This window comes from Sciurus carolinensis, chromosome 5 (genome assembly GCF_902686445.1).
Source record: "Sciurus carolinensis chromosome 5, mSciCar1.2, whole genome shotgun sequence".
Classification (NCBI taxonomy): Eukaryota; Metazoa; Chordata; class Mammalia; order Rodentia; family Sciuridae; genus Sciurus; species Sciurus carolinensis.
The window spans coordinates 139,447,074-139,470,135 of NC_062217.1; the positions used below are offsets into that span (position 1 = coordinate 139,447,074).

General features: G+C 33.7%; 1 protein-coding gene across 5 annotated transcripts in view; it reads left to right on the forward strand.

Moving 5' to 3' along the window:
* The window catches only part of Pcgf5 (polycomb group ring finger 5), a 109,808-nt gene that overhangs the window by 79,767 nt on the left and 6,979 nt on the right, over positions 1 to 23,062 (forward strand). For 3 of the 5 annotated variants that reach the window (XM_047552093.1, XM_047552092.1, XM_047552094.1), the window contains exons 7-9: positions 5,498 to 5,596; positions 10,441 to 10,530; positions 17,371 to 17,430. In XM_047552093.1, the coding sequence (XP_047408049.1) occupies positions 5,498 to 5,596; positions 10,441 to 10,530; positions 17,371 to 17,430 (249 nt within the window). Of the gene's footprint in view, positions 1 to 5,497; positions 5,597 to 10,440; positions 10,531 to 16,927; positions 17,068 to 17,370; positions 17,431 to 23,062 lie in introns of all 5 variants that reach the window. The other 2 variants (XR_007108687.1, XM_047552095.1) reach the window with 2 other exon arrangements.

The following is a 23,062-nucleotide window of genomic DNA, read 5'->3' on the forward strand; positions in this document are numbered from 1 at the left end:
CTAAAAGTCATATGAAAATCCAGGGAACCTAGAATAGTCAAAGTAATCTTCAAAGAACAAAGATCAACTGGTCAGGTGGTGCATGCCTGCAATCCCAGCAATTTGGGAGGCTAAGGCAGGAGGATAGCAAGTTCCAAGCCAGCATCAGCCATTTAGTGAGTCCCTAAGTAACTTAGTGAGACCCTGTCTCTAAAAAACAAAAACAAACAAAAAAAGATCAGTCAAAGTTTAGTGACTCAACTCCAATTTCAAAACTTGGTTTCAAACTACAGTAATCAAAATAGTTACACTGACATAACATGTATATTAACAAAATGGAATTGAGAGTGAGAAATAAACCCATACAACTGTGGTGAATTTATTTTTTACATGGGAACTAAGATAATTCAAGGGAAAAGAGTATCTTTCAACAGATGGTACTGGGACAAATGAATTATCTACATGCACAAGAATACAGTTGGATCCCTGTCTCACACTACATACAAAAATTAATCTAAAATTGATTAAATATCTAAAGAGCTAAAACTGTGAAACTCTAAGAAGAAAATGTAGGGATAAATCTTCATGACCTTGGATTTGACAGTAGATTCTTGGAAATGTTCACAAAAGCACATGAAGAAAAGAAAAACTAGATGAATTGAACTTCATCAAGATTAAAAACTTCAGTGCATTGAAGTATGCTATAAAGAAAATTTTTAAAAAACATGAATGGGAAAAGATTTGTAATTCACATGTCTAATAAGCTTTCAGTATTTAGATATATAAAGAACTCTTAACAAATCAGCAACAAAAAGACAAGTTAATTTTTAAAATAGGCTAAGGATTTGAACAGACATCTTTTCAAAAGAAATAGTCACATAGTCAATAATCACATGAAAAGATGATGAAACATCCTTAGTCATTAGAGCTCTGCAGATCTAAACCAAAATTAGATACCATTTCACACCCACTAGGAAAGTAATAAATGTTAGGGAGGAGACTGTGGAGAAATTGGAGCTCTCATATCTTGGTGAAATGGTATAGCCACTGTGAAAAATAATTCAGTAATTTCTCAGAAATTTAAGCATAATTGTTACTATTTGACCTATCAATTCTACTCCTAAGAATATTGATCATATAAAAATTTAAAACATGATTCATACAAAATCTCATATGTACGTATATATTTAAATATAGATCATATATATGTACACACATTTTTTTCATCATAGAATTATTTATAATAGTCAAAAAGTGAAAACAACCCAAATGTCCCATCAGTCAACCGATGGATAAACAAAATGTAATATATGCACCCATTGCAATATTGTTCAGCCATAAGTGTGAATGCAGTATTTATTTGTGCTACAACCTGGTTGGACCTCGAAAACACTGAGCGAAGTGAAAGAAAACCAGACACAAAGACCACATATTGTATGAGCCCCTTCGTACAAAATACCCAGACTCAGTGATTTCATTGAGAAAGTAGAGTTAGCAGCTATCAGAGGCTTGAGGAGAAAGAGGAATGGGAAATGACTGCTAATGGGTAAGGAATTTCTTTTGACAATGATAAAAAATGTCTTGGAATTAGATAATAGTAATATAACTTTGTGAATGTTATAGAAACTACTAAATTATATACTTTAAATGGTGAATTTTATTGCATTTGTATTATGGTTTAGTTTTTAAAAGTGTCAAGCTTGTCAGTTACTTTGGTGGAGATATAAACCATAACATTCTGAAGATGAGAGAAAAATATTTTAAGGGATCTGGGTTTAAAAAACAAAAACTCAAGAATCCTTATCATCTTTATCATAAAGACTAGAACTTTGTTGAGTTGTATCCCAGAACTATATATAGGCCCATTTAACTTGCAGTAAAGACCACTCTCTTATTTCAGACAGTGGTCTTTCAACTCTTCAAAAACAAAAGGATAAATGATTTTTTTAAAACCTCTAGAGTAATGAATTTAGAAGTAGGCAGGAAACATTTTTGAATTCTTTTTCTGGCCTCAGTTGAAAGGGACAGAATAGAAAGCAAGGGTGTTGTACCTTGGAGATGGAAGGTTACATTCTTGAAACACAGAAGTCTCCCAATTCTTTAATATTTCTTCAAGTATACAGTTGTTCCTAAAATATTGAACCCCTCTGGACATCTGAGCAGGTCTACCTCCTAGCAGTCTCTCTTCAAACCACAGTATATAATACAAATGTTTCCATTTTCCACATGTGTCATTCCAGACTGGAATTTTGTTAGATTGATGTCAAAGTTTATTGAATTATAAATTTCAGAAACAAGCCTTTGACCCATTTTTAAAATGTGGTTTTAAAACTCTTCTGACATCTCTAAAAGATTAATATTTTCTGAAAGATCGAGTAGTGATATCAAGGTCATTTCTGCAATGATATCAAGATTCTTCTGCAGATGAGATTACATTTAAAGGTTTTCCAGTGCCCTCACATGCTTGGACTTTACTGAAACTTGGAAAACTATACATAATGATTCTTTAATAGGATATTTGGAGTAGAAAGAAAATTGATGGTAAGGCTTGGAGTAGTTGAGATGATATGAACAGATAAGAGAAGGAAGCTGGAACTGAATACCCATCCCTTTGCTTTAATGCTGTCTTTGTAATCCCATCTTTGTATTTGAAATGAGTAGAGTATGTTTTACTGTCAATGTAACTTTCAACTCATTTATTTTCTTTTAATGAATACTTTACCATTTGAATTGTGATCAAGTGTCATTTGTGGATTTGTTTCTGTTAATCTTTGCCAAGAACTGTGTTTTACTAGGAAGTGAACATTAACTGAAATAGTTCTACTTTTGACTTAGTGAATTTAAAAATACTTACAGTATTGTTCTGGATGCTGACCCAATAGGAGTAATACTTTGTGTCTTTAAGATTCCATTGTTCTTTATAGATTCTGGAAATTAGCGCTCTATCTGAGGTATGGTTGGCAAAGATATTCTCCCACTCTGTAGGCTCTCTCTTCACATTTCTGATAGTTTCCTTTGCTGAGAGAAAGCTTTTTAGTTTGAATCTATCCCAGTTGTTGATTCTTGCTTTTATTTCTTGTGCTATGGGAGTCCTGTTAAGGAAATCTGATCCTAAGCCAACAAGTTGAAGATTTGGACCTACTTTTTCTTCTATAAGATGCAGGGTCTCTGGTCTGATTCCAAGGTCCTTGATCCATTTTGAGTTGAGTTTTGTGTAGGATGAGAGATAGGGGTTTAATTTCATTCTATTGCATATAGTTTTCCAGTTTTCCCAGCACCATTTGTTGAAGAGGCTATCTTTTCTCCATTGCATATGTTTGGCCCCTTTGTCTAGTATGAGAAAATTGTATTTATTTGGGTTTGTGTCCATGTCCTCTATTCTGTACCATTGATCTACCTGTCTATTTTGGTACCAATACCATGCCGTTTTTGTTACTATTGCTTTGTAGTAGAGTTGAAGATCTGGTATTGCAATACCCCCTGCTTCGCTCTTGCTACTGAGGATTGCTTTAGCTATTCTAGGTTTTTTATTCTTCCAGATGAATTTCATAATTGCTTGCTCTATTTCTGCAAGGTACATCATTGGGATTTTAATTGGAATTGCATTGAATCTGTATAGCACTTTAGGTAGTATAGCCATTTTGACGATATTAATTCTGCCTATCCAGGAACATGGGAGATCTTTCCATCTTCTAAGGTTTTCTTGAATTTCTTTCTTTAGTGTTCTGTAGTTCTCATTGTAGAGGTCTTTCACCTCTTTTGTGAGATTGATTCCCAAGTATTTTATTTTTTTTTGATGCTATTGTGAATGGGGTAGTTTTCCTAATTTCTCTTTCTGAAGATTCATCACTTATGTATAAAAATGCATTGGATTTATGAGCATTGATTGTGTAAAGAACTCAAAAAACTCTACACGAAGAATACAAATAATCCAATCAACAAATGGGCTAAGGAAATGAACAGACACTTCACAGAAGAAGATGTACAAGTAATCAATAGATATATGAAAAAATGTTCAACATCCCTAGTAATAAGGGAAATGCAAATCAAAACTACCCTAAGATTTCATCTCACTCCAATTAGAATGGCGATTATCAAGAATACAAGCAACAATAGGTGTTGGCGAGGATGTGGTGAAAAAGGAACACTCATACATTGCTGGTGGGGTTGCAAATTAGTGCAGCCACTCTGGAAAGCAGTGTGGAGATTCTTCAGAAAGCTTGGAATGGAAACACCATTTGACCCAGCTATCCCACTCCTTGGCCTATACCCAAAGGACTTAAAATCAGCATACTACAGAGATACAGCCACATCAATGTTCATTGCTGCTCAATTCACCATAGCCAGATTGTGGAACCAACCTAGATGCCCTTCAGTTGATGAATGGATAAAGAAACTGTGGCATATTTATACAATGGAATATTACTCCGCAATGAAGAATGATAAAATTATGGCATTTGTAGGCAAATGGTCGAAATTGGAGAATATCATGCTAAGTGAGATAAGCCAATTTCAAAAAACTAAAGGACGAATGATCTCGCTGATAAGCGGATGAGGACATATAATGGGGGGTGGGACGGGCTAGCATTAGGTTTAGGGTTAGGTTTAGAGTTAGGCTAAGGAGAGCGGTAAGAATGAAGGAAAGAAGGACTGTGTAGAGGGAAAAGAGGGGTGGGAGGGGTGGGAGGGGTGGGGGTGAGGGGAAAAATAAAATAAACATTACCCTATGTAAACGTAAAAAAAAAAAAAAGATTCCATTGTATTTTGTTTTTGTTTCAGTGTTCAGATAACTTTTCAGGTTGTGGGATATAATTTTCACATATTGGTTCACATGTTTATAATGTTTATAATCTCATTTTGTTTCATTTTTAGTTTGAATATCTATTCTGGGATATTTTTATGTCTTAAAGATGCTCATGCTTAAAGAGTGAATTGGTGCTACTCTGCATTTTACAAATGAGACACAGCAGGGCACACTGAACTGTTTTTTTCAGTGAAGTACTATTGTAGCCCCTTGGGGGACATGGTTTTCTCTACAACTTTTAGTTGCTGACGCATGTTGTGACCTAACTGGCCTCTCTCTGTTGCATGACGGGGCCCCTCAGAATCTCATTTGAAATCACGCTATTTCTAAAATCATTTAAGTTATGGCATCGTGTTTAGAAAATGTCTCCAGTGCTTTCAGAAGTGATATTATATAGTAAAATATTTGCATGCTTTTTGTGACATTTCTTTTGTTCTTTTTACTTAAACTCATGGTGTTTTGTTTACTAAAATGTCTTAGTAATAAGCAGATTGTCTTTTTGCCAGGATTTTCCTCGAGTACATACTCACACTTTTTTGAAGAATGTCTTGTCAGTGCCTGAGAACCAGGAACATTTTTATTCACAAGTATAAAGAGCTATAAATTGAAATGTTCTCACAAAGCATTTAGAAAATACTCAAAATGATAGTATAGTGAAAATGGTTCACAAAAAGTAAAGTAGAATGTTTTAATTAGCTATCTTTATTTCCTTAGGGTCTAATGAAGAAATTCATTCGATGTTCTACACGTGTAACTGTGGGAACTATTAAAAAATTTCTAAGTTTAAAACTAAAGCTTCCAAGTTCTTATGAGGTAAGTTAAATAATGTCTAACCTTGCTTATTTTGATAATTCTCTTCTGAAGTAAAATTCTAACACAAGGACTGAGTTTTAACATAATATATTCAAGTTAATTTTGTGGAAACTTTCATTTTCTTATAAGAATTTAATTTTTAGAATATAATACTCCATTTATGTAATATATAATTTCATGTATGCAAAAATGATATTGTTTACCACTAGGCTAAAATAACATATTACATCTGCACAATGCAATTTACCACTTTAATCAGAAAGGCAAATTGCCCCAATATTGATCATAAGTAGCATATAATGTATTCAGAGAATAAACAGTAACCATAGGAAAAATAAAATGTGATAGAATTTGAACACAGGCATTGACAAGTATGAAGTCCATTTTAAAGGAAGCCTTTGATTTTAAACTTAATTTTTCTCTGATGACTAATTAGGGTCTGGGTTATTTTATTATTATTATTTGGTCCAACAAACACACAACAAAAATTATAGAGACATCAATTTTTGTGTTTAAAATTGCAACAATTACGGGGGCTGGGGATATAGCTCAGTTGGTAGAGTGCTTGCCTCACAAGCACAAGGCCCTGGGTTCTAATCCCCAGCACCAAATTGCAACAATTAGGTTTTGGAGCCCAGTGGTTGGTAAAAGTAAAAGATAGCAATTTATAGATAGAAACACAGTGAAAAATTGACAATGAACTCATTTTTATGATTCGGTTTTACATTTTATTTTCTTCTTGCAAAATACCATGTACAGTTTTATCTCCTTACTTCTTAAGTCTTACTCATTAGTTACCAATTTCTAGTTTCTGTTCAGAAAGTTGTTAGAGTGAGGAACACTTACTGTCTGTATTACTTCTGGCAGTTTTTTATTTGTCTGCAGACAAAGATGGAAAGAAAAGAGACAGTTCTTATCTATCCCGAAGAATTTTCCTATAATTTCATAGAAATATTGATTGGTCTCCCATTATTTGGCTGCCTGGCATATTGGAGGATGTTTTAATGAAATGCCTGACAGCGAAAACTTCTTTTACAGTTTTGTAATTGGGCAGGATAGTTTAGTTTAGTTGTTAAATGATTAGTAATAGCATCCTACATAAATTCCTTTACTTCTTTGCTTGTGAATTTTATAGGCAATATAAAGAAAAGGAGATTATCTACTTTGTCCTTTTTAAGAGTTAATAAAAGGATGTCTGAAAAACATTTTGAAGTTGATGAGTCACCATAAATCATCAAAAGATCAGTAATTCACTTTCACATGTCTAATATAATTGGGACTATGTTTGTTTTAGACTTAAAATTCAAAGCTGTAGTTTCTATCTAGCCAGACAGAGAATTATTTAGAACTCATTCTGTAGGACTCCTCTTCACACTTATGAAATCTTACTAGTTGATTTCAGTAGCTGGAGAATTGAAATGTTTTTTTTTCTTTTTTTTTTTTTAGTAAACAAATGGGATACATGTTGTTTCTCTGTTTGTACATGGCAAAAAGGCATACCATTTGTGTAATCATAAATTTACATAGGGTAATGTTGTTTGATTCATTCTGTTATTTTTTCCCTTCCCCCCACCCCTCCCATCCCTCTTTTCCCTCTATACAGTCCTTCCTTCCTCCATTCTTGCCCCCCTCCCTAACCCTAACTCCAACCCTAACACTAACCCCTTCCACCCCCCATTATGTGTCCTCATCCACTTATTAGCGATATCATTCGTCCTTTGGTTTTTTGAGATTGGCTTATCTCACTTAGCATGATATTCTCCAATTTCATCCATTTGCCTGCAAATGCCATAATTTTATCATTCTTTATGGCTGAGTAATATTCCATTGTATATATATACCATGGTTTCTTTATCCATTCATCAATTGAAGGACTTCTAGGTTGGTTCCACAATCTGGTTATTGTGAACTGAGCAGCTATGAACATTGATGTGGCTATACCTCTGTAATATGCTGATTTTAAGTCCTTTGGGTATTGGCCAAGGAGTGGGATAGCTGGGTCAAATGGTGGTTCCATTCCAGGTTTTCCAAGGAGTCTCCATACTGCTTTCCAGAGTGGCTGCACTAGCTTGCAGCCCCACCAGCAATGTATGAGTGTACCTTTCTCCCCACATCCTCGCCAACACCTATTGTTGCTTGTATTCTTGATAATCGCCATTCTAATTGGGTTGAGATGGAATCTTAGAGTGGTTTTGATTTGCATTTCTCTTATTACTAGAGATGTTGAACATTTTTCCATATGTTTGTTGATTGCTTGTAGATCTTCTTCTGTGAAGTGTCTATTCATTTCCTTAGCCCATTTGTCGATTGGATTATTTGTATTCTTGGTGTAGAGTTTTTTGAGTTCTTTATAGATTCTGGAGATTAGTGCTCTATCTGAAGTATGATTGGCAAAGATTTTCTCCCCCTCTGTAGGCTCTTTCTTTGCATTGCTGATAGTTTCCTTTGCTGAGAGAAAACTTTTTAGTTTGAATCTATCCCAGTTATTGATTCCTGCTTTTATTTCTTGTGCTATGGGAGTCCTGTTGAGGAAGTCTGGTCCTAAGGCGACATGTTGAAGCTCTGGACCTACTTTGTCTTCTATAAGATGCAAGGTCTCTGGTCTGATTCCGAGGTCCTTAATCCATTTTGAGTTTAGTTTCGTGCATGGTGAGAGATATCAGTTTAGTTTCATTCTGTTGCATATGGATTTCCAATTCTCCCAGCACCATTTGTTGAAGAGGCTATCTTTTCTCCATTGCATATTTTGGCCCCTTTGTCTAGTATGAGAAAATTGTATTTATTTGGGTTTGTATCCGTGTCCTCTATTCTGTACCATTGATCCACCTTTCTATTTTGGTACCAATACCATGCCGTTTTTGTTACTATTGCTTTGTAGTAGAGTTGAAGATCTGGTATTGCGATACCCCCTGCTTCACTCTTTCTGCCAAGGATTGCTTTAGCTATTCTGGGTTTTTTATTCTTCCAGATGAATTTCATAATTGCTTGCTCTATTTCTGTAAAGTACATCTTTGGGATTTTAATTGGAATTGCATTGAATCTGTATAGCACTTTTGGTAGTATGGCCATTTTGACAATATTAATTCTTCCTATCCAAGAACATGGGAGATCTTTCCATCTTCTAAGGTTTTCTTTAATTTCTTTCTCTAGTGTTCTGTAGTTCTCATTGTAGAGGTCTTTCACCTCTTTTGTGAGATTGATTCCCAAGTATTTTATTTTTTTCGATGCTATTGTGAATGGGGTAGTTTTCCTAATTTCTCTTTCTGAAGATTCATCACTTATGTATAAAAATGCCTTAGATTTATGTGCATTGATCTTATATCCCGCTACTTTACTGAATTCACTTGTGAGATCTAAAAGTTTTCTGGTGGAATTTCCTGGTTCCTCTAAGTATATAATCATATCATCAGCAAATATGGATAGTTTGAGTTCTTCTTTTCCTATTCGTATCCCTTTAATTTCTTTGGTCTGTCTAATTGCTCTGGCTAGAGTTTCAAGGACGATATTGAAAAGAAGTGGTGAAAGAGGACATCCCTGCCTTGTTCCAGTTTTTAGAGGGAATGCTTTCAGTTTTTCACCATTTAGAATGATATTAGCCATGGGCTTAGCATAGATGGCCTTTACAATGTTAAGGAATGTTCCCACTATCCCTATTTTTTCTAGTGTTTTGAGCATGAAGGGGTGCTGTATTTTATCAAATGCTTTTTCTGCATCTATTGAAATAATCATGTGATTCTTGACTTTAAGTCTATTGATATGGTGGATTACATTTATTGATTTCCTGATGTTGAACCAACCTTGCATCCCTGGGATGAAACCCACTTGATCATGGTGCACTATCTTTTTAATATGTTTTTGTATGCGATTTGCTAAAATTTTGTTTAGAATTTTTGCGTCAATGTTCATTAAGGATATTGGTCTGAAATTTTCTTTTCTCGATGTGTCTCTGTCTGGTTTAGGTATCAGGGTAATATTGGCTTCATAGAATGAGTTTGGGAGGGTTCCCTCCTCTTCTATTTTATGGAATACTTTGAGAAGTAACATTTTGAAATGTTATTTATAGAGATATGTTTAACTATGCTTTGTCAAATTAATGAACAACAGCCAGAGTTCCTGTGACCTTCACAAGGATTTGGGGGTGTTTTTGGTTACTGCAACCTAGACCAAAAATGAGCATTTATTAGTGTAACCCTTTTTGACATTTCATGCGTGGAAAGAAGAGGATACTGTAACTGTGGTGCAAGTTACCAACCAAGTAAACCAGCCTGCCCTAGAACACACAGACCTGTGTTATAGTCCTAAATGTTGTGTCAATTTAGTTATCAGTAATTACTAGAAATTCTTATAAACCTTAAAGGTTCCATAAATTACTGTATCCACGTTCATTACCCTCTTTAAATCCGAACTAGGTAACCCCTTTCAATCTTGGAAAGTCTAAAGGATTCTGAGAGTTGAATTTAGAAGCCAGAGAAGCTGTAAGGAACTGTGAGCTTGCTATAGTTTGTTCTCATTCAGCAAGGGGCAGTCACAGAAGTATGTCTAAAACCTCTAAGGTTGCACAGATATGTGGACTAAGAAGACCTTTATTGCATTTATAAATTATGTGTATGAACTTGAGATCCAGATTATGTGGGACAAGATAAACAGTGCTTCATGTTACTTATATCTGAATTGTTAATACTGTGTGAGAAAGAAAAGTGGTAGAAAATAAAAAATTCAGTGTTCTTTTAAATAATGAATAGTTCTATTTTGTTATTGAAAAAAATTGAAATTTGAAAAAAATGTGTAAAACTTATGAATTGAAAATACTTATGTTAATATATCTGTAACTATTCTTTTTAAAGTTGGATGTGCTGTGCAATGGTGAAATTATGGGGAAGGATCATACTATGGAATTCATCTATATGACAAGATGGCGACTAAGAGGAGAAAACGTAAATTGCTTTTATATTTACCTATGTGTATATTAAATTATATACTACTATATTATTAAAATTTAATAATATTACTTAGGAATTTTTTAGAAACCTGATTTGGGAAGGAGAAGAAACTGGTTCCTTTTGTTTCTCCCAGCACTCTGAAAAAGCTGGTCCAATTACAAGACCAATGTCTGTGTTACATGTGTTTTTGTTTTTTAAGGTGAGTTTAAAACTCCATTTAAATATGCTCAGGATTCTGCTAACCTCAAGACAGATGACACATATTTTTTTAAAGCTCAGTAATTGATAGGAACTTACAAGTACATAGAGTGGGAATGGAATTTATTTACAGTTGTGATAAAGGGGACATATAGGATAGAATCTGGATGATCTCTTTTTCAGGTACCTCCTTTACATTGAAAGTATAAAATCAGGCCTAAGGGTAAGTGAATTTGCTGTGGTGTCTGTTACCAGAATTCAATTAATATGCCCAGGCCCTATGAAAAATTATTTAAAGGGGAAAACCTAAGAAAACCCAAAAAAGAAACTTTTGTATTTTGAACTCTGTTTTTAAATAGTCTTAATTTAGGTTTGAGTACACCAGAGTTTAAGTAACATGGGATATTAGGGAAATTTGAGGCCCTAGGGTTTGTAAGATTGATTTGTGGGAGTAAGGAATACTCAGAAATGCTACCAGAAATTCTCTTCATGATCTGAGTGATGAATAAGCCCTAATTATGACTGACGGAAAAGTTGGACTCGATAACTTCTAAGGTCACTTAAGACATTAAGTTTCTGTGGTGTTTATGGTACAATGCCATACTTTTCAACTCTGAGTAATGTAATGCTTTTACTTTGTAAATAGGTTTTATTACATTTTATTATAAATTATTCATAAAATAAAACAAAATTAAGAAATGTTACCTCCCCCAAGGATAGGTAATGTAAAATCCAGATATAACAGGAGTTGAGTAGTTCAAACATACTTCATTGAATGTAATTATCTTTAGAAATGTTATAAAGCAAACATCAAAAAATTACTGTTATGCTATTCAGCAGGTAAGACATTTAACTGTTTATCAGAAGAAATGTCTTGATATGATGTAATAATAAATGAACCACCTAATTTCTTAAATCAAAATTTTTTCCTATTTGAGTTTCATATGGGTGAAGCCTTCCTTGTGAAGCTGAACGCGTTAGCCATAGCAAAAAGAGTTCAAGACCAGGAAGAAAAAAAGAGCACCTAGTGTCAGTTACCAACTAGTTGTGTGATCTCTAAGAACACATCAAATCTCTTTGGGGTTCATTTTTTTAAAAAATACAGTTGTCTTTGTATTTGGTAAATAACTACTTGCCTTTCTGTGACATTTTATAGTGTTTTTAAAGGGTTGTATATGAATTATTCTTGTTTTAAGCATTAAAACCAAAATGTTTCATATACCAGGTGCATATTGCAGAAAGAGTTAAGATCTCTTAGCCAGTACTGTTGGGGAAGGAATGTTGTAATATTACACGTAGCATTAACCTTGTATTGAATGTACTTTTAGCTTTTGTTGGTAGTTCAGTGAACATTTTAGTGTTTTAGTGCTGATAATCATCATTATGAATATATTTTCCTGAAGATTAAAAGAGATGTAAATGGCCATCACTGTGAGGCCTCTTCTGGTGCTCACCTATCCTACAAGATCCCTGCCCAAAGCGGCCCAACACTGACATTATTTTAAAGTCAGATCTAATTTGCAGAAATTTTTTTGTTAATAGACTATCAGTTAAATCAGTTTTTGCTGTAATTACATTTCTGATCACACATTTCTGAATAGTTTGAATTCTTTAGTTGAGTCTTATTTTAATAAAAGTTCAAAAAGTAATTCAATGTCTTATTCAAGTGAAAAACTAAACAATAATAAAAATTACCATCTTTTACATCTAGTACAATAGTAAAGTAATATATTAGTCTATTTATTTTCTTTTATTTTTTTCATGACAGTCCTGATTCTTTGGTTGTTCTTCTCCAAACCTGTATCTCCTGCAGTCTTCATAGTCTCAGTGGTTTTGAGATTGGTAGCTTCATTTTTCCAATTGCTCAAACCAAAATTCCTGAAATCAGCCCTGATTATATTCTTTTTCTTTCACTCATCTTTAGCAAATTCTAACCACTGCCATCAAAATACTAGAATCAGAGTCCTGCTGTGTCTCACTACTACTCGGGTCTTACCCACCATGGCCATTCTCCATATAATGATTCTGAAAGTCTCCCAGCAGGGCTCTACCCTACCTACATGTTCACCTCCCCTGGCACCACAGCTAGAGGACATGTCACTTTGTGCCATCCTGTTCAATATCATTTAGATAAAAGCCAAAGTCCTTCCGGAGACCCATAGAGATGGCCCACACAGTTATCCTGGCTCCCCTCTCCGACATTACCATTTCCTCTCTCTTTGGCTCACAGCCCTCCAGACAGTGTTTTCTGTGCTTTCTCAAGCCTGCCCTACTTGCAGTGCCTTGCCAGGTATTCATCCCAATAGTTCCTTTACACTCCTTACTTCAATAATTTTGCTTCTTTGTCACCTCAGTGAGGTCTCTGATCTCCCTTAAAATTACAACTTCCTCTCCAGATGACGTGCTTATTGTTTTTCATGGTTATTTAAAACCATCTGACATGCTGTGCCTCTTATTTATATGTTTATTATTTGTCCCCTAACTAAAATGTAATCTAAAAACTGAGATTTAAGCCAGGCATGGTGGCATGCATCTGTAATTCTAGCAACTCAGGAGACTGAGGCAGGAGGGTGCAAGTTCAAGGCCAGTCTCAAAATTTAAAACAATAGAGAGGGCTGGGGATGTGGTTCAGTGGTTAAGGGCTGTTAGATTCAATCCCTGGTACAGAAAAAAAAAAAAATGAGATTTTCATTTGTTCACTGTGAATCTCTAGCACCTCACACACTTCCCTATACATTTGTTTGAAGACTAAATTAAGTGAAAATTTTATGTTTTATGAAGTAGTAGTTATGCAAAAATTATCCTGAAGATACTTTCATTTATTCAAATATCAATTTCTCATTTGTTTTCCGTTAAAAAAAAGAAAACCTTTAAATTCTTGCTCAGGTTCCAATTAAGTACAAAATTGTTATGTTAGATGAATTCTGGTAGAAACGTGACCTGGACAAATATAGCAGTAGTAATAAAACCATCATTTCTTCAGTAAGACTGTACTAGCCTATTTTTTGTGATTTATCCCTTCCCATCTCTGCCATCAAGAGACCAAGATGTCTAAAAGCTCATTATTCTGCCTACTGCCATTGATAATTAGCTGTGCTTTGTGTTGGAGTTGTTTTCCTAAACTAATGACTGCAATGTGGTTCTTTCACTGCTTATACTTTCTTATAGTAAACATTTTACTATACCACCTGGAATCAATTTATTTGCATACACATATTCACAGGTCTTAACTCTATTCTAAAGTTTTTTTAAATCAGAAATACAATTTATTGAATAATAATACCTTAACCTTATTTCAAGATATCAACATTATCTACAAATGTATACTTGTATATGTATGTGTACAAACATACACATCTGTATATATTTCTGGACATTCTTGTTCTTTTGAGCAGGTCTTATTATGAACCAGTATTACACATTATATAGCTTCTTAAAAAGCTGACTATATAACATCCCTGTGAAATCCCTTTTAGAAAATTGTCCATTTTCTTTGGGATAAGTTTGATTGAGTTCACACTAACATGTCTTATAAAGAAAATAGACCTTCTAAGTTGCTTTATGATGTATGTTAGTACCTATTGGGGCAAAAACATTTTAAAAAGTTGTTTTGTCTAGTTTTACCCATTCTTCCTGATGAACTGTTGAATGGGATTGTGATTGGCAGTGAGTTATATTTCTAGGTTGCTTCTCAGGAATTGGCATCTTTATAGTTTTTCATTGTATTTGGGGTTGTCGGAGATTTCCTCATATGTTCTATACCCTTTGTCTATGTCTTAGTAAATCTGTAGTTTTCTTTCCTCCTTGTGTCACCTCTGGCAAGGCTACTCCATATTCAGATCACCACTTCCCTTGTCCCATTCCTACCCTTCTGGAGAAGTCTCAGGAAAATTAATTTTGCCCGCAGTCCTCAAGTAGTGGGGTGTCTCCCTGCACCACACACTTCTGCACCACTGCTTTCCTCTATCCCGGAGTAGTTCCACTTCAAGCATAGCCCCTTCTCTTTAGCCCCTGCCCTTCCTGGACCCATTTCTCCATTTTGATGTGTTTTTGAAAGATTTTTATCTTTAGGAATCAAAACAAACATCCAGTCAAACTTAGATACCTCTTAGAAAATTTTCAGTTCTTAATAATATTGCCACTGCAGGATTTCTTGTACTCATGGATGACCATGATGTTTTACTTCTTACTTAAAAAATAAATAAATAAACAGTCTTCTCAAACTTTAATCCAAATATAAATCATCTTGGGATCTTGGTAAAATAGATACTGACTCAGTAAGTCTTGGGACAGGGCCCACAGTTCTGCCTTTCTAGAAAGCTCCCAGGAGGTGCCAGTGCATCTGATCTTTAACCATCCTTGAGTAATAGGGTTTTAGTGTGATCTATGCCTACTTACTTGTTCTTTGGCTTCCACATCTATAAATTGAAGGTATAGAATTAATTCAGAAGGGACTCAGTCATCTAATGTCATCATCAATCTAATACTTGAATCCTCTTCATCACAGTTTTTTGAAACATGAACCATATATATTATTTTGCAACTTCTTTTTCTTTCTTGGCAATAAATCTTGTGGAGAAACAATAAACTTTTAAATAATTCTTTTTAATGTAGTGATAAAACTCAATATGTATGAATGTAACACTTTAATGGTGGACATTTCGGGTTTTTTAAGTTTTTTGACATATACATTGCCATATGTTTTCTGGTACATATATTTTTTTGCAATGTGCAAGCATATCCATTGTCTGGATTCCTAGAAGTATGTTTACAACAGAGTATGCATATGTTAAATTGAGAGATAATGAAAAAATGTTCTCTAAAAAGGTTTAACAGTTTATAATCATACCAGTAATGTACAAGGGAGTGCCCATTTTCTGACATCCTCACCAACACTGCATATTATCAATCTTAGATTTCATCTGTGAACTTTCATATTCATTGTCTTGTTTTTTTTTTATGTTTGTCTTTTTCTTATTGGCTTCTGGGAATTCTTTATATATTCTGTATATGAATCTTATCTTATATAGGTTGCAGTAATTTTCTCCCAGATGTGTCCTGCTTCCTAGTTTTCCTTGGTTGATCCTTAAAAATTAAAGTGCCAATACCTGTGTTGAAAAGTTGAACAAGAATTAATGAAATATTATATACTCAAGTTCCTAGCAGAGTGCCTGATATAATGTTAATTATCTTAGTAATAGCTCTTGTATGTTAACTTTCATTATGATCATAGTTCCCTCTTCTTCACTTGATTCCACCTCTGACCTCTGTCAGTATCTTTCTGTTCAGTCCTTTTGTCATCACAGCCTTTTCTTCTCAAGAATCTTTTGCTAGTTCAGCACAGAAGTGACTATACCATGCTTATCTTTCTTTGACTTATTTTTGTATTATTAGGCAGTTTTAGGAAAAGCAAAGATACCATCCTGATACCAAAGAGACTAATAGAAAAGAGAAGAACTAGTGAAATTGTCTTTTTTCCACTTTAACTCTCTATTCTTATAGAATGCATTGTGCAACTAGTCTGGTTAGGAAAAGTTGAATAGACCAGTGCTTGAGAACTCTTTTTTGGAACTCTACAGAGAAAAAGGACGTCACTAAAGGATCATACCACCGGGCACATTTCACAGCATACTGATGAGCACAGTACTCAAAATCAAGGACCAGCTTCTAAAGAAAAAAATTGCTAAAGTATTTTGGGGAAATAGAAAATTTATAATCAAAGTATATCTTTTAAAATCTCTGGGAAGTTAGAAATATTCAGGTTTATTTACAATTCCTTCATGTATTTAATTTTTCCATTTTGAAGAATGTGCAATGTTGAATTCATATATGCATGATTTTAAGTATACATATTGTTTTATAGTCCCATTATAATGAAAATTATATTTGTATTTAACAAGTTGTAGCATATTTTGGAAGTCAGTAATGATTTCACATGTGGTTAAACTGTTCCAAAGGTAGTGGGTTTACAAATGATTCTACTTGGTAGTTTAAAAAATATTCATTCATTAATTTACTCATAAAACAATGAGTGGCTGCTGTGTGTCAGTTCTGGGCCTTAACTATATAAGATTGCAAATATAAATATTCAAGGAGCTCATAATCTAATGATGTTAAAATAGATATGGAGGCTAAGAATCTAATTTGGGCAATATAAAGAACCTAAATAAAACAGAAAATGGATCCCTTATAGGTTGAGTGAAGTTCCGTGCCCTACACAGAGCTCTGATCTCACTGAACAGTGCTGCTTTCAGGGGTAGTTGAAGAGGAGACCTAGGAGAGACTGATCGCAGGAAGGGATGGAAGAAAGAGGGTGCCCTCATGTACCAAGAGGTGAGGATTTTCTCAGGAACTAGTATTTGAAAAGGATATGGAAAGGGTAGGATACCATATTGGCATTTTCAAAATATTAACCTTACTCATAGCTAGTTGCCAAAATTACTTCAAGCTAAAAATTTTACCAATCACTAAGTAATTAAATCTATTTTTTTCAAAATCAACTATCATTTTCTCAGTGTTTTTTTAATTAATCATGTTGACGCTTACTGTTTAACGTTAAAATATTTTAAATAATCAGTTTTAAATATGTATCCAGTTGTGGATGCCTCTTATCTGATGAGTTCATCTCCTCCGCAGTTTCGGTGTCTGAACTGCTCAGCTACGCAAGTCTGCTCTCAGGATGGCCCTTTGTATCAGGTAAGAGGCACTCACGACGGTACATATGACCATCATGATGCCATGGCGGTGATCGCTTCATCCCCAGCTTGAGTTCCTGAGACATGTCACTTTGTAAAACTGATATTTTTATGACATTTTCTAAACTTAAATCCCCAAAATTCCCCATTATTTTAGTTTTCCTGAATTATTCAACTTTATTGAATACAAAATGAAATTATAAATATTAAGTCCATTATTTATGAGTCAGAAATTTTTAATAATTACTACTTTCAGTCCTTGAGAAATCTCTGATCCATATTGGATTGGGCTGTTGCCTTCTTTGTATAAGTGATTTTTATTTTTATTTTTGTGGTGCTGGGGATCAAACCCAGACCTTCCACACACTAGGTAGTGCTCTACCCCTGAGCTATAGTCCCAGCTCAAAATGTTGTTTTTGTTTTTGTTTTTTAATGAGTCACTCATCTACAAGTGAAAGATGAAATGACAAATTAGGTGACTAAATTGCAGCAAGAAGAAATTCTAATTGTGAGCTTGCTTACTGGGCACTGCTCTAAGTTATTTAATCTTATTACCTCTTTTAATAAGGAAATGATAGTGAGCTAATTTAGTAATATGCTGATAATACTGGAACATGTGTCTGAGAAAAGTTTATCTAACAAAAATACACTTTAAAATTTTTTGGAGAGTAGAGAATTAAATGTACTATAATAAGGATTATTTTTAGGTTTAGAGATATCTATGATTTAGTCTTGTGGACTAATAATCAACAGCATTTCATTAAAATACCCATTGTTCTTTTATGCCAGCAATTAAGGTAGTCTTCATCCTATTTCCTTGGAACCAAGAAAGGAGAATTATGTAACAAGTAGTAACTAGTAAACTTCAGTGTGGCAGTTTTGGAGTTGGGAATAAATAAATGTTAAGTATTAAAATAACACTTCAATACTAATAAAAAAAATCTTAATTATCACCTTATCTAAAATTTCCCTCAGTTTTTTGGTCACTGCTATTTGTGGAAATCCCCATGCCTTCATTAAAATGTATGCTTTTTTATACACAATGTTGAAGTCCTAATTTTTTAGCAGTGGGGTAAGCAAATATAATGACATCTGTAAAGGCCAAGAGGAAATCATTTAAGGAGAAAAGTCATCCTTTACCTTACATTACACAGATAAGGGTAAGGGGTGAGCAAATTTCAGCAGCCGAACTGGTGAAATTTGTAAAACTCTGAAGTGTATAAATGTTTCAGCTTCAAGCTTGGTAGCTGATTTGGGGCTGATCCACTGTAGTAATATACTGTGTTCATAGTTGTAACTCATAAACACATAGCTTTTTAATTCTTAGTATCAATGTTTGTGTCCTTAGAAATAAAGATGTTCTTAAATCCTGGTGCAAAGTATTAGAAAATGATTGGTATGAGACAAATTTTCAAATCCACACAAAATTCCTTCTCTTTCTTCAATACTTCATTATAGATAATAGTCTTATATATGTAGATATATATTATAGATAATAGTCTTATAAGAAAATTAAAGTCGTTGTTAATAGGATGTACCTTTACTAGGAAAAAAATTCGTACTTTTTTATTAGTATATACAGGTAATCCTAGTGCCTGGAGAGGAGACAGGAGGATCAGAAATTCGAGGCCAGCTTCAGCAACCTAGCAAGGTCCTCAGCAACTTACCAAGACCCTGTTTCAAAACAAAAAAAGATAAAAAGACCCAGGGATGTATATCAGTGGTAAAGCATCCCTGGGTTCAATCCCCAGTACCAAAAGAAAAAAAAAAGAGAGAGAGAAAATATATATATTTTATATATGCGCAGAGCTGGATAATATTAAGTTTTTTAATTTTGTGAATTTCCTGAAATAGACAACTTTCTAGAAAAATATTAGTGGTTCAAAATTTACCCAAGAAGGGTTAGGAATGTAGCTAAGTGGTAGAGAACTAACCTCCTAGCATATGTGAAGCCCTGGGGGGAACAAATTAACCCAAGAAGAAAGAGAAGTTAAACCACTGATTCACAAAAGACATTTTAAAGAATTAACTTCCTCAACAGATACCCAAGTGGGCTAGGCATGGTAGCACACACCTGTAATCCCAGCTGCTCAGGATGCTGAGGCAGAAGAATTGCAAGTTCAAAGTCAGCCTCAGCAACTTAGTAAGGACCTAAGCAACTCAGTGAGACCCTGTCTCTAAATAATAATAATATAAAAAGGGTTAGGGATGTGGCTCAGTGGTTAAACACCCCTGGGTTCAATTCCTGGTACCCAGAAAGAGAGAGAGATACCTAAGCAGTTTTATGGTCACATTCTCCAAATTTCAAGAAGTAGATCTCTTCATGATATATATAGTTTTAAATCATTGAAAAAGGTAGAATTCTTCCAAATTCATTTCACAAAGGTAGCATAAACATGATAGCAAAACTGACAACCCACAATTAGAAAACCAGTACCAAATTTCATTTTGAATATAAGTATGAACATGATAAGTATATACTAAAATATATTAAATATTCTTTTGTATGATATTTTTTGGTAGTGCTGGGAATCAAATCCAGGGTCTCACACATGCCAGGAAAGTGCCGTACCACTGAGCTACATTCCTAGGCTTTCTTGGGTACGTTTGATCCACTAAACATACTAATATATTATACAAAGACTTAGAATTTTTATCAGAAATGCAAGAATGGGTTAATAGTATGGAGTTATCTCCTCTTTTTAAGTCTTTTCTCTCTCTTTCTCTCTCTCTCTCTCTTCACACACACACACACATATAATATTTAATAAAATCCAGTTAAGTACTGATATTTTCCTAACAGGTTTTTATTTTGAAATTTTTCTGAACAATAGGAAAATTGAAATAATTACTTAAGGAATAGTCTTTGCCTTTACCTAGACTTAACCAATTAACAGTTCATTACATTTCCTGCCTCCTTTACCCATCTCTTCCTCTTCCCATATCTTTCTCTTATTACTTTCTTTATGCATTGTTTTTTTATAGAACTATTTAAAAATAAATCAGGTATTATGACAGTTGATGATTAAATATTGCAGCAAATATTTCCTAAGAACAATGATCCCTTCATAATATCCAAAATTCCATTTCACACACCAGAAATTTATAGAGTTTATTTAAATATTATAAAGATGTCAGTTCATCCCATAATTAAATTATGAAGTTAAACGTAATTTCAGACATATCTTTTCTAGGTTCTTACCTGACTTGACAAATTCAGTCATTCTAAAGTTAATCAAAAAATACAGATGCTTCTGGTCAGTTACATTTTTAAAATGAGTAGAGGGAACAAGTGCACTGCCACATACAAAAATGTATCCTAAAGTTGAAATAATTAAAATAAGGTACTAACTTAACATATACCTGAATAAAAAGTAATTATTCTGAAAGACTCTAGTATATATGAATCTATGGAAACAGAGGAATAAAAAAGATTCATTTATCATTGAGCATATTAGTATTGAGCATTTAGTAGGCATTGGTCACCCTTCTAGCCCTGGGGATATAAAGTTAAAGTGAACATAAACCTTTTTTCTCATGGAACCTTTACTATAATGACTATAACAGATGAAAAAGAAACAAGTACATTCTATTATTAGAAGAAATTGAAAATAGATTAACTGAATTTTTTTTAAGATAATCAAGGAAGACCTCTTGATACGGTAGGTTTTGATCAAAAGGAAGTGAGAGATGTAGCCATATGAATATCTGTTTGTAGAACCCTTGGGCCCAGGGAACACATTGCAAAGGCTCTCAGCAGGGCGTATGTCTCGTTTAAGAATTGCAAGGAAACCAGTGGTGCTAGAGCAGACAGTACAGGAAAGGGTGGTTCAAAATTGTGCATTCAGAGATACGGTGTTGAATGATGGGTGCAGATCTAGTAGGGCTTGTTTTCATTAAGTGTACTGAGACTGTGGCAGGGGAATTTAATCCATACCTCATATTATACACCAGTGTAAATTTCTGATGGTTTAAAGTGACAAATAGTCAAAATGATACCATGAAAGATCAGAAAATACAGTTGAGTAACTGGTCTCGAGTGGGAATGGTCTTTCACATTGCATCTATGAAAAAGAACAAAGAAATCAAATTAACCACTAATACTGAAAAGTAAGTGACAAAAATCCCACAACTAAGTAAATATTTGTAATAGATAACAAAAAAGGTTTCACGTCCTTAATACATAAAGAATTCATATAAATCTATAAGAAAAAGCCAAACTTTCCACAGAAAAAATGAACAAATAATATAATTAGGCAAGTTACTGAAAAAGGAAATACAGCTGGCTAATAAGCATATACAGATTCTAAACATTAACTTCTTTGGAAGTCAAGAAATGAAAAAAAAATACTCTTTTATGTTTATTAAATTGCCAAATTAAGAAAGGTAAAGGAGAGTACCCAATAAGGCTCTGGAGGAATGGGCACTCATATTTCTTAGAGAAATGTTAAAATAGAACAGCATTTTTGAAGACCAGTGTAATAGTACTTATCAAAACACCCTTAAAATGTGTATGCTGTTTAAATCAGTAGTTCCACATCCAGAAATCTGTCTTGGGGGGATGGATATGAATCAGTGGGTCAAGATTAATTTATAGTAGCATAAAAATGGAAAGATCAAATGTATAGCCAAAGGAGATATGGTTGACATATAGTTCATTTTTAACAGCATAAGATACAGCCATTAGAAAATGATCATTTAGGAATGTATTAAATGATATGGAAATGTATATATGAAATTTTAAATGAACACAAAGATTTTTTTTGGGGTGCTGGAGATCAAAGACACAAAGATTTTTAATGGACAAAATTGTTTATGAAAAAATATGTTTGGCATAATTCCATTTTGAAAAAAAAATAGATAAAAAGACTGGAAGATCTTTAGATGATAGGATTTAAATAACTTTTCTTTGTTTATTTTCTGTTGCTTTTCTGAATTTTCTAAATCTATAATAAAAAGTTTTATAATAAAAATACAGAGTGTATTCTTTAAGGGAAAAAGGTAATCAGCCAAGGAGAATTTTAATCATTTTCTAAATTTATTACATTTGAAATGTACACTTTTATAGTATATTATTTTAATTACATAATGAGTCTTGAGGACTAGAACCTATGAAACAGAATTATTACAATCACTTAATGCAGGGAGAGGCCATATTTCATTTAGTAAGTGGAATTCCACCTTCATAAACTAACTGAAACACAAATGGAACTTAAAGTATTAACTATTAACACTGAAGAATTTTCAGTGTTACATTTTAATAAAATTATTAATCTCTATACGTGGTCATAGAATCAATACAAATGGTTTTTTGGAGGGGAGAAAGAAAACCATCTTTAGCCCAAATCTGAGAAAATCCCAACCAATGACAACCAAGCCATTTTATTCCCCTCTTGCTTTCATCCTTAGTAGAATTGTTGATTGATACTTCTGTATATGTTCAATGTATTCTAAAATGAGTTACTTAATTACAGGATGTATGCAAATTCAACAATCAGGAATGGAAAGAAAAAGTGAAGATTATTATAATAAACAGAAAGCTGTGGGTTGGAGTGAAGTAGAATGGGAATTAGTGAAGTAAGGATAGGAGAGTATGTGCTAATGGTCTCAAAATGTGGCTGAGCTTCAGAAAC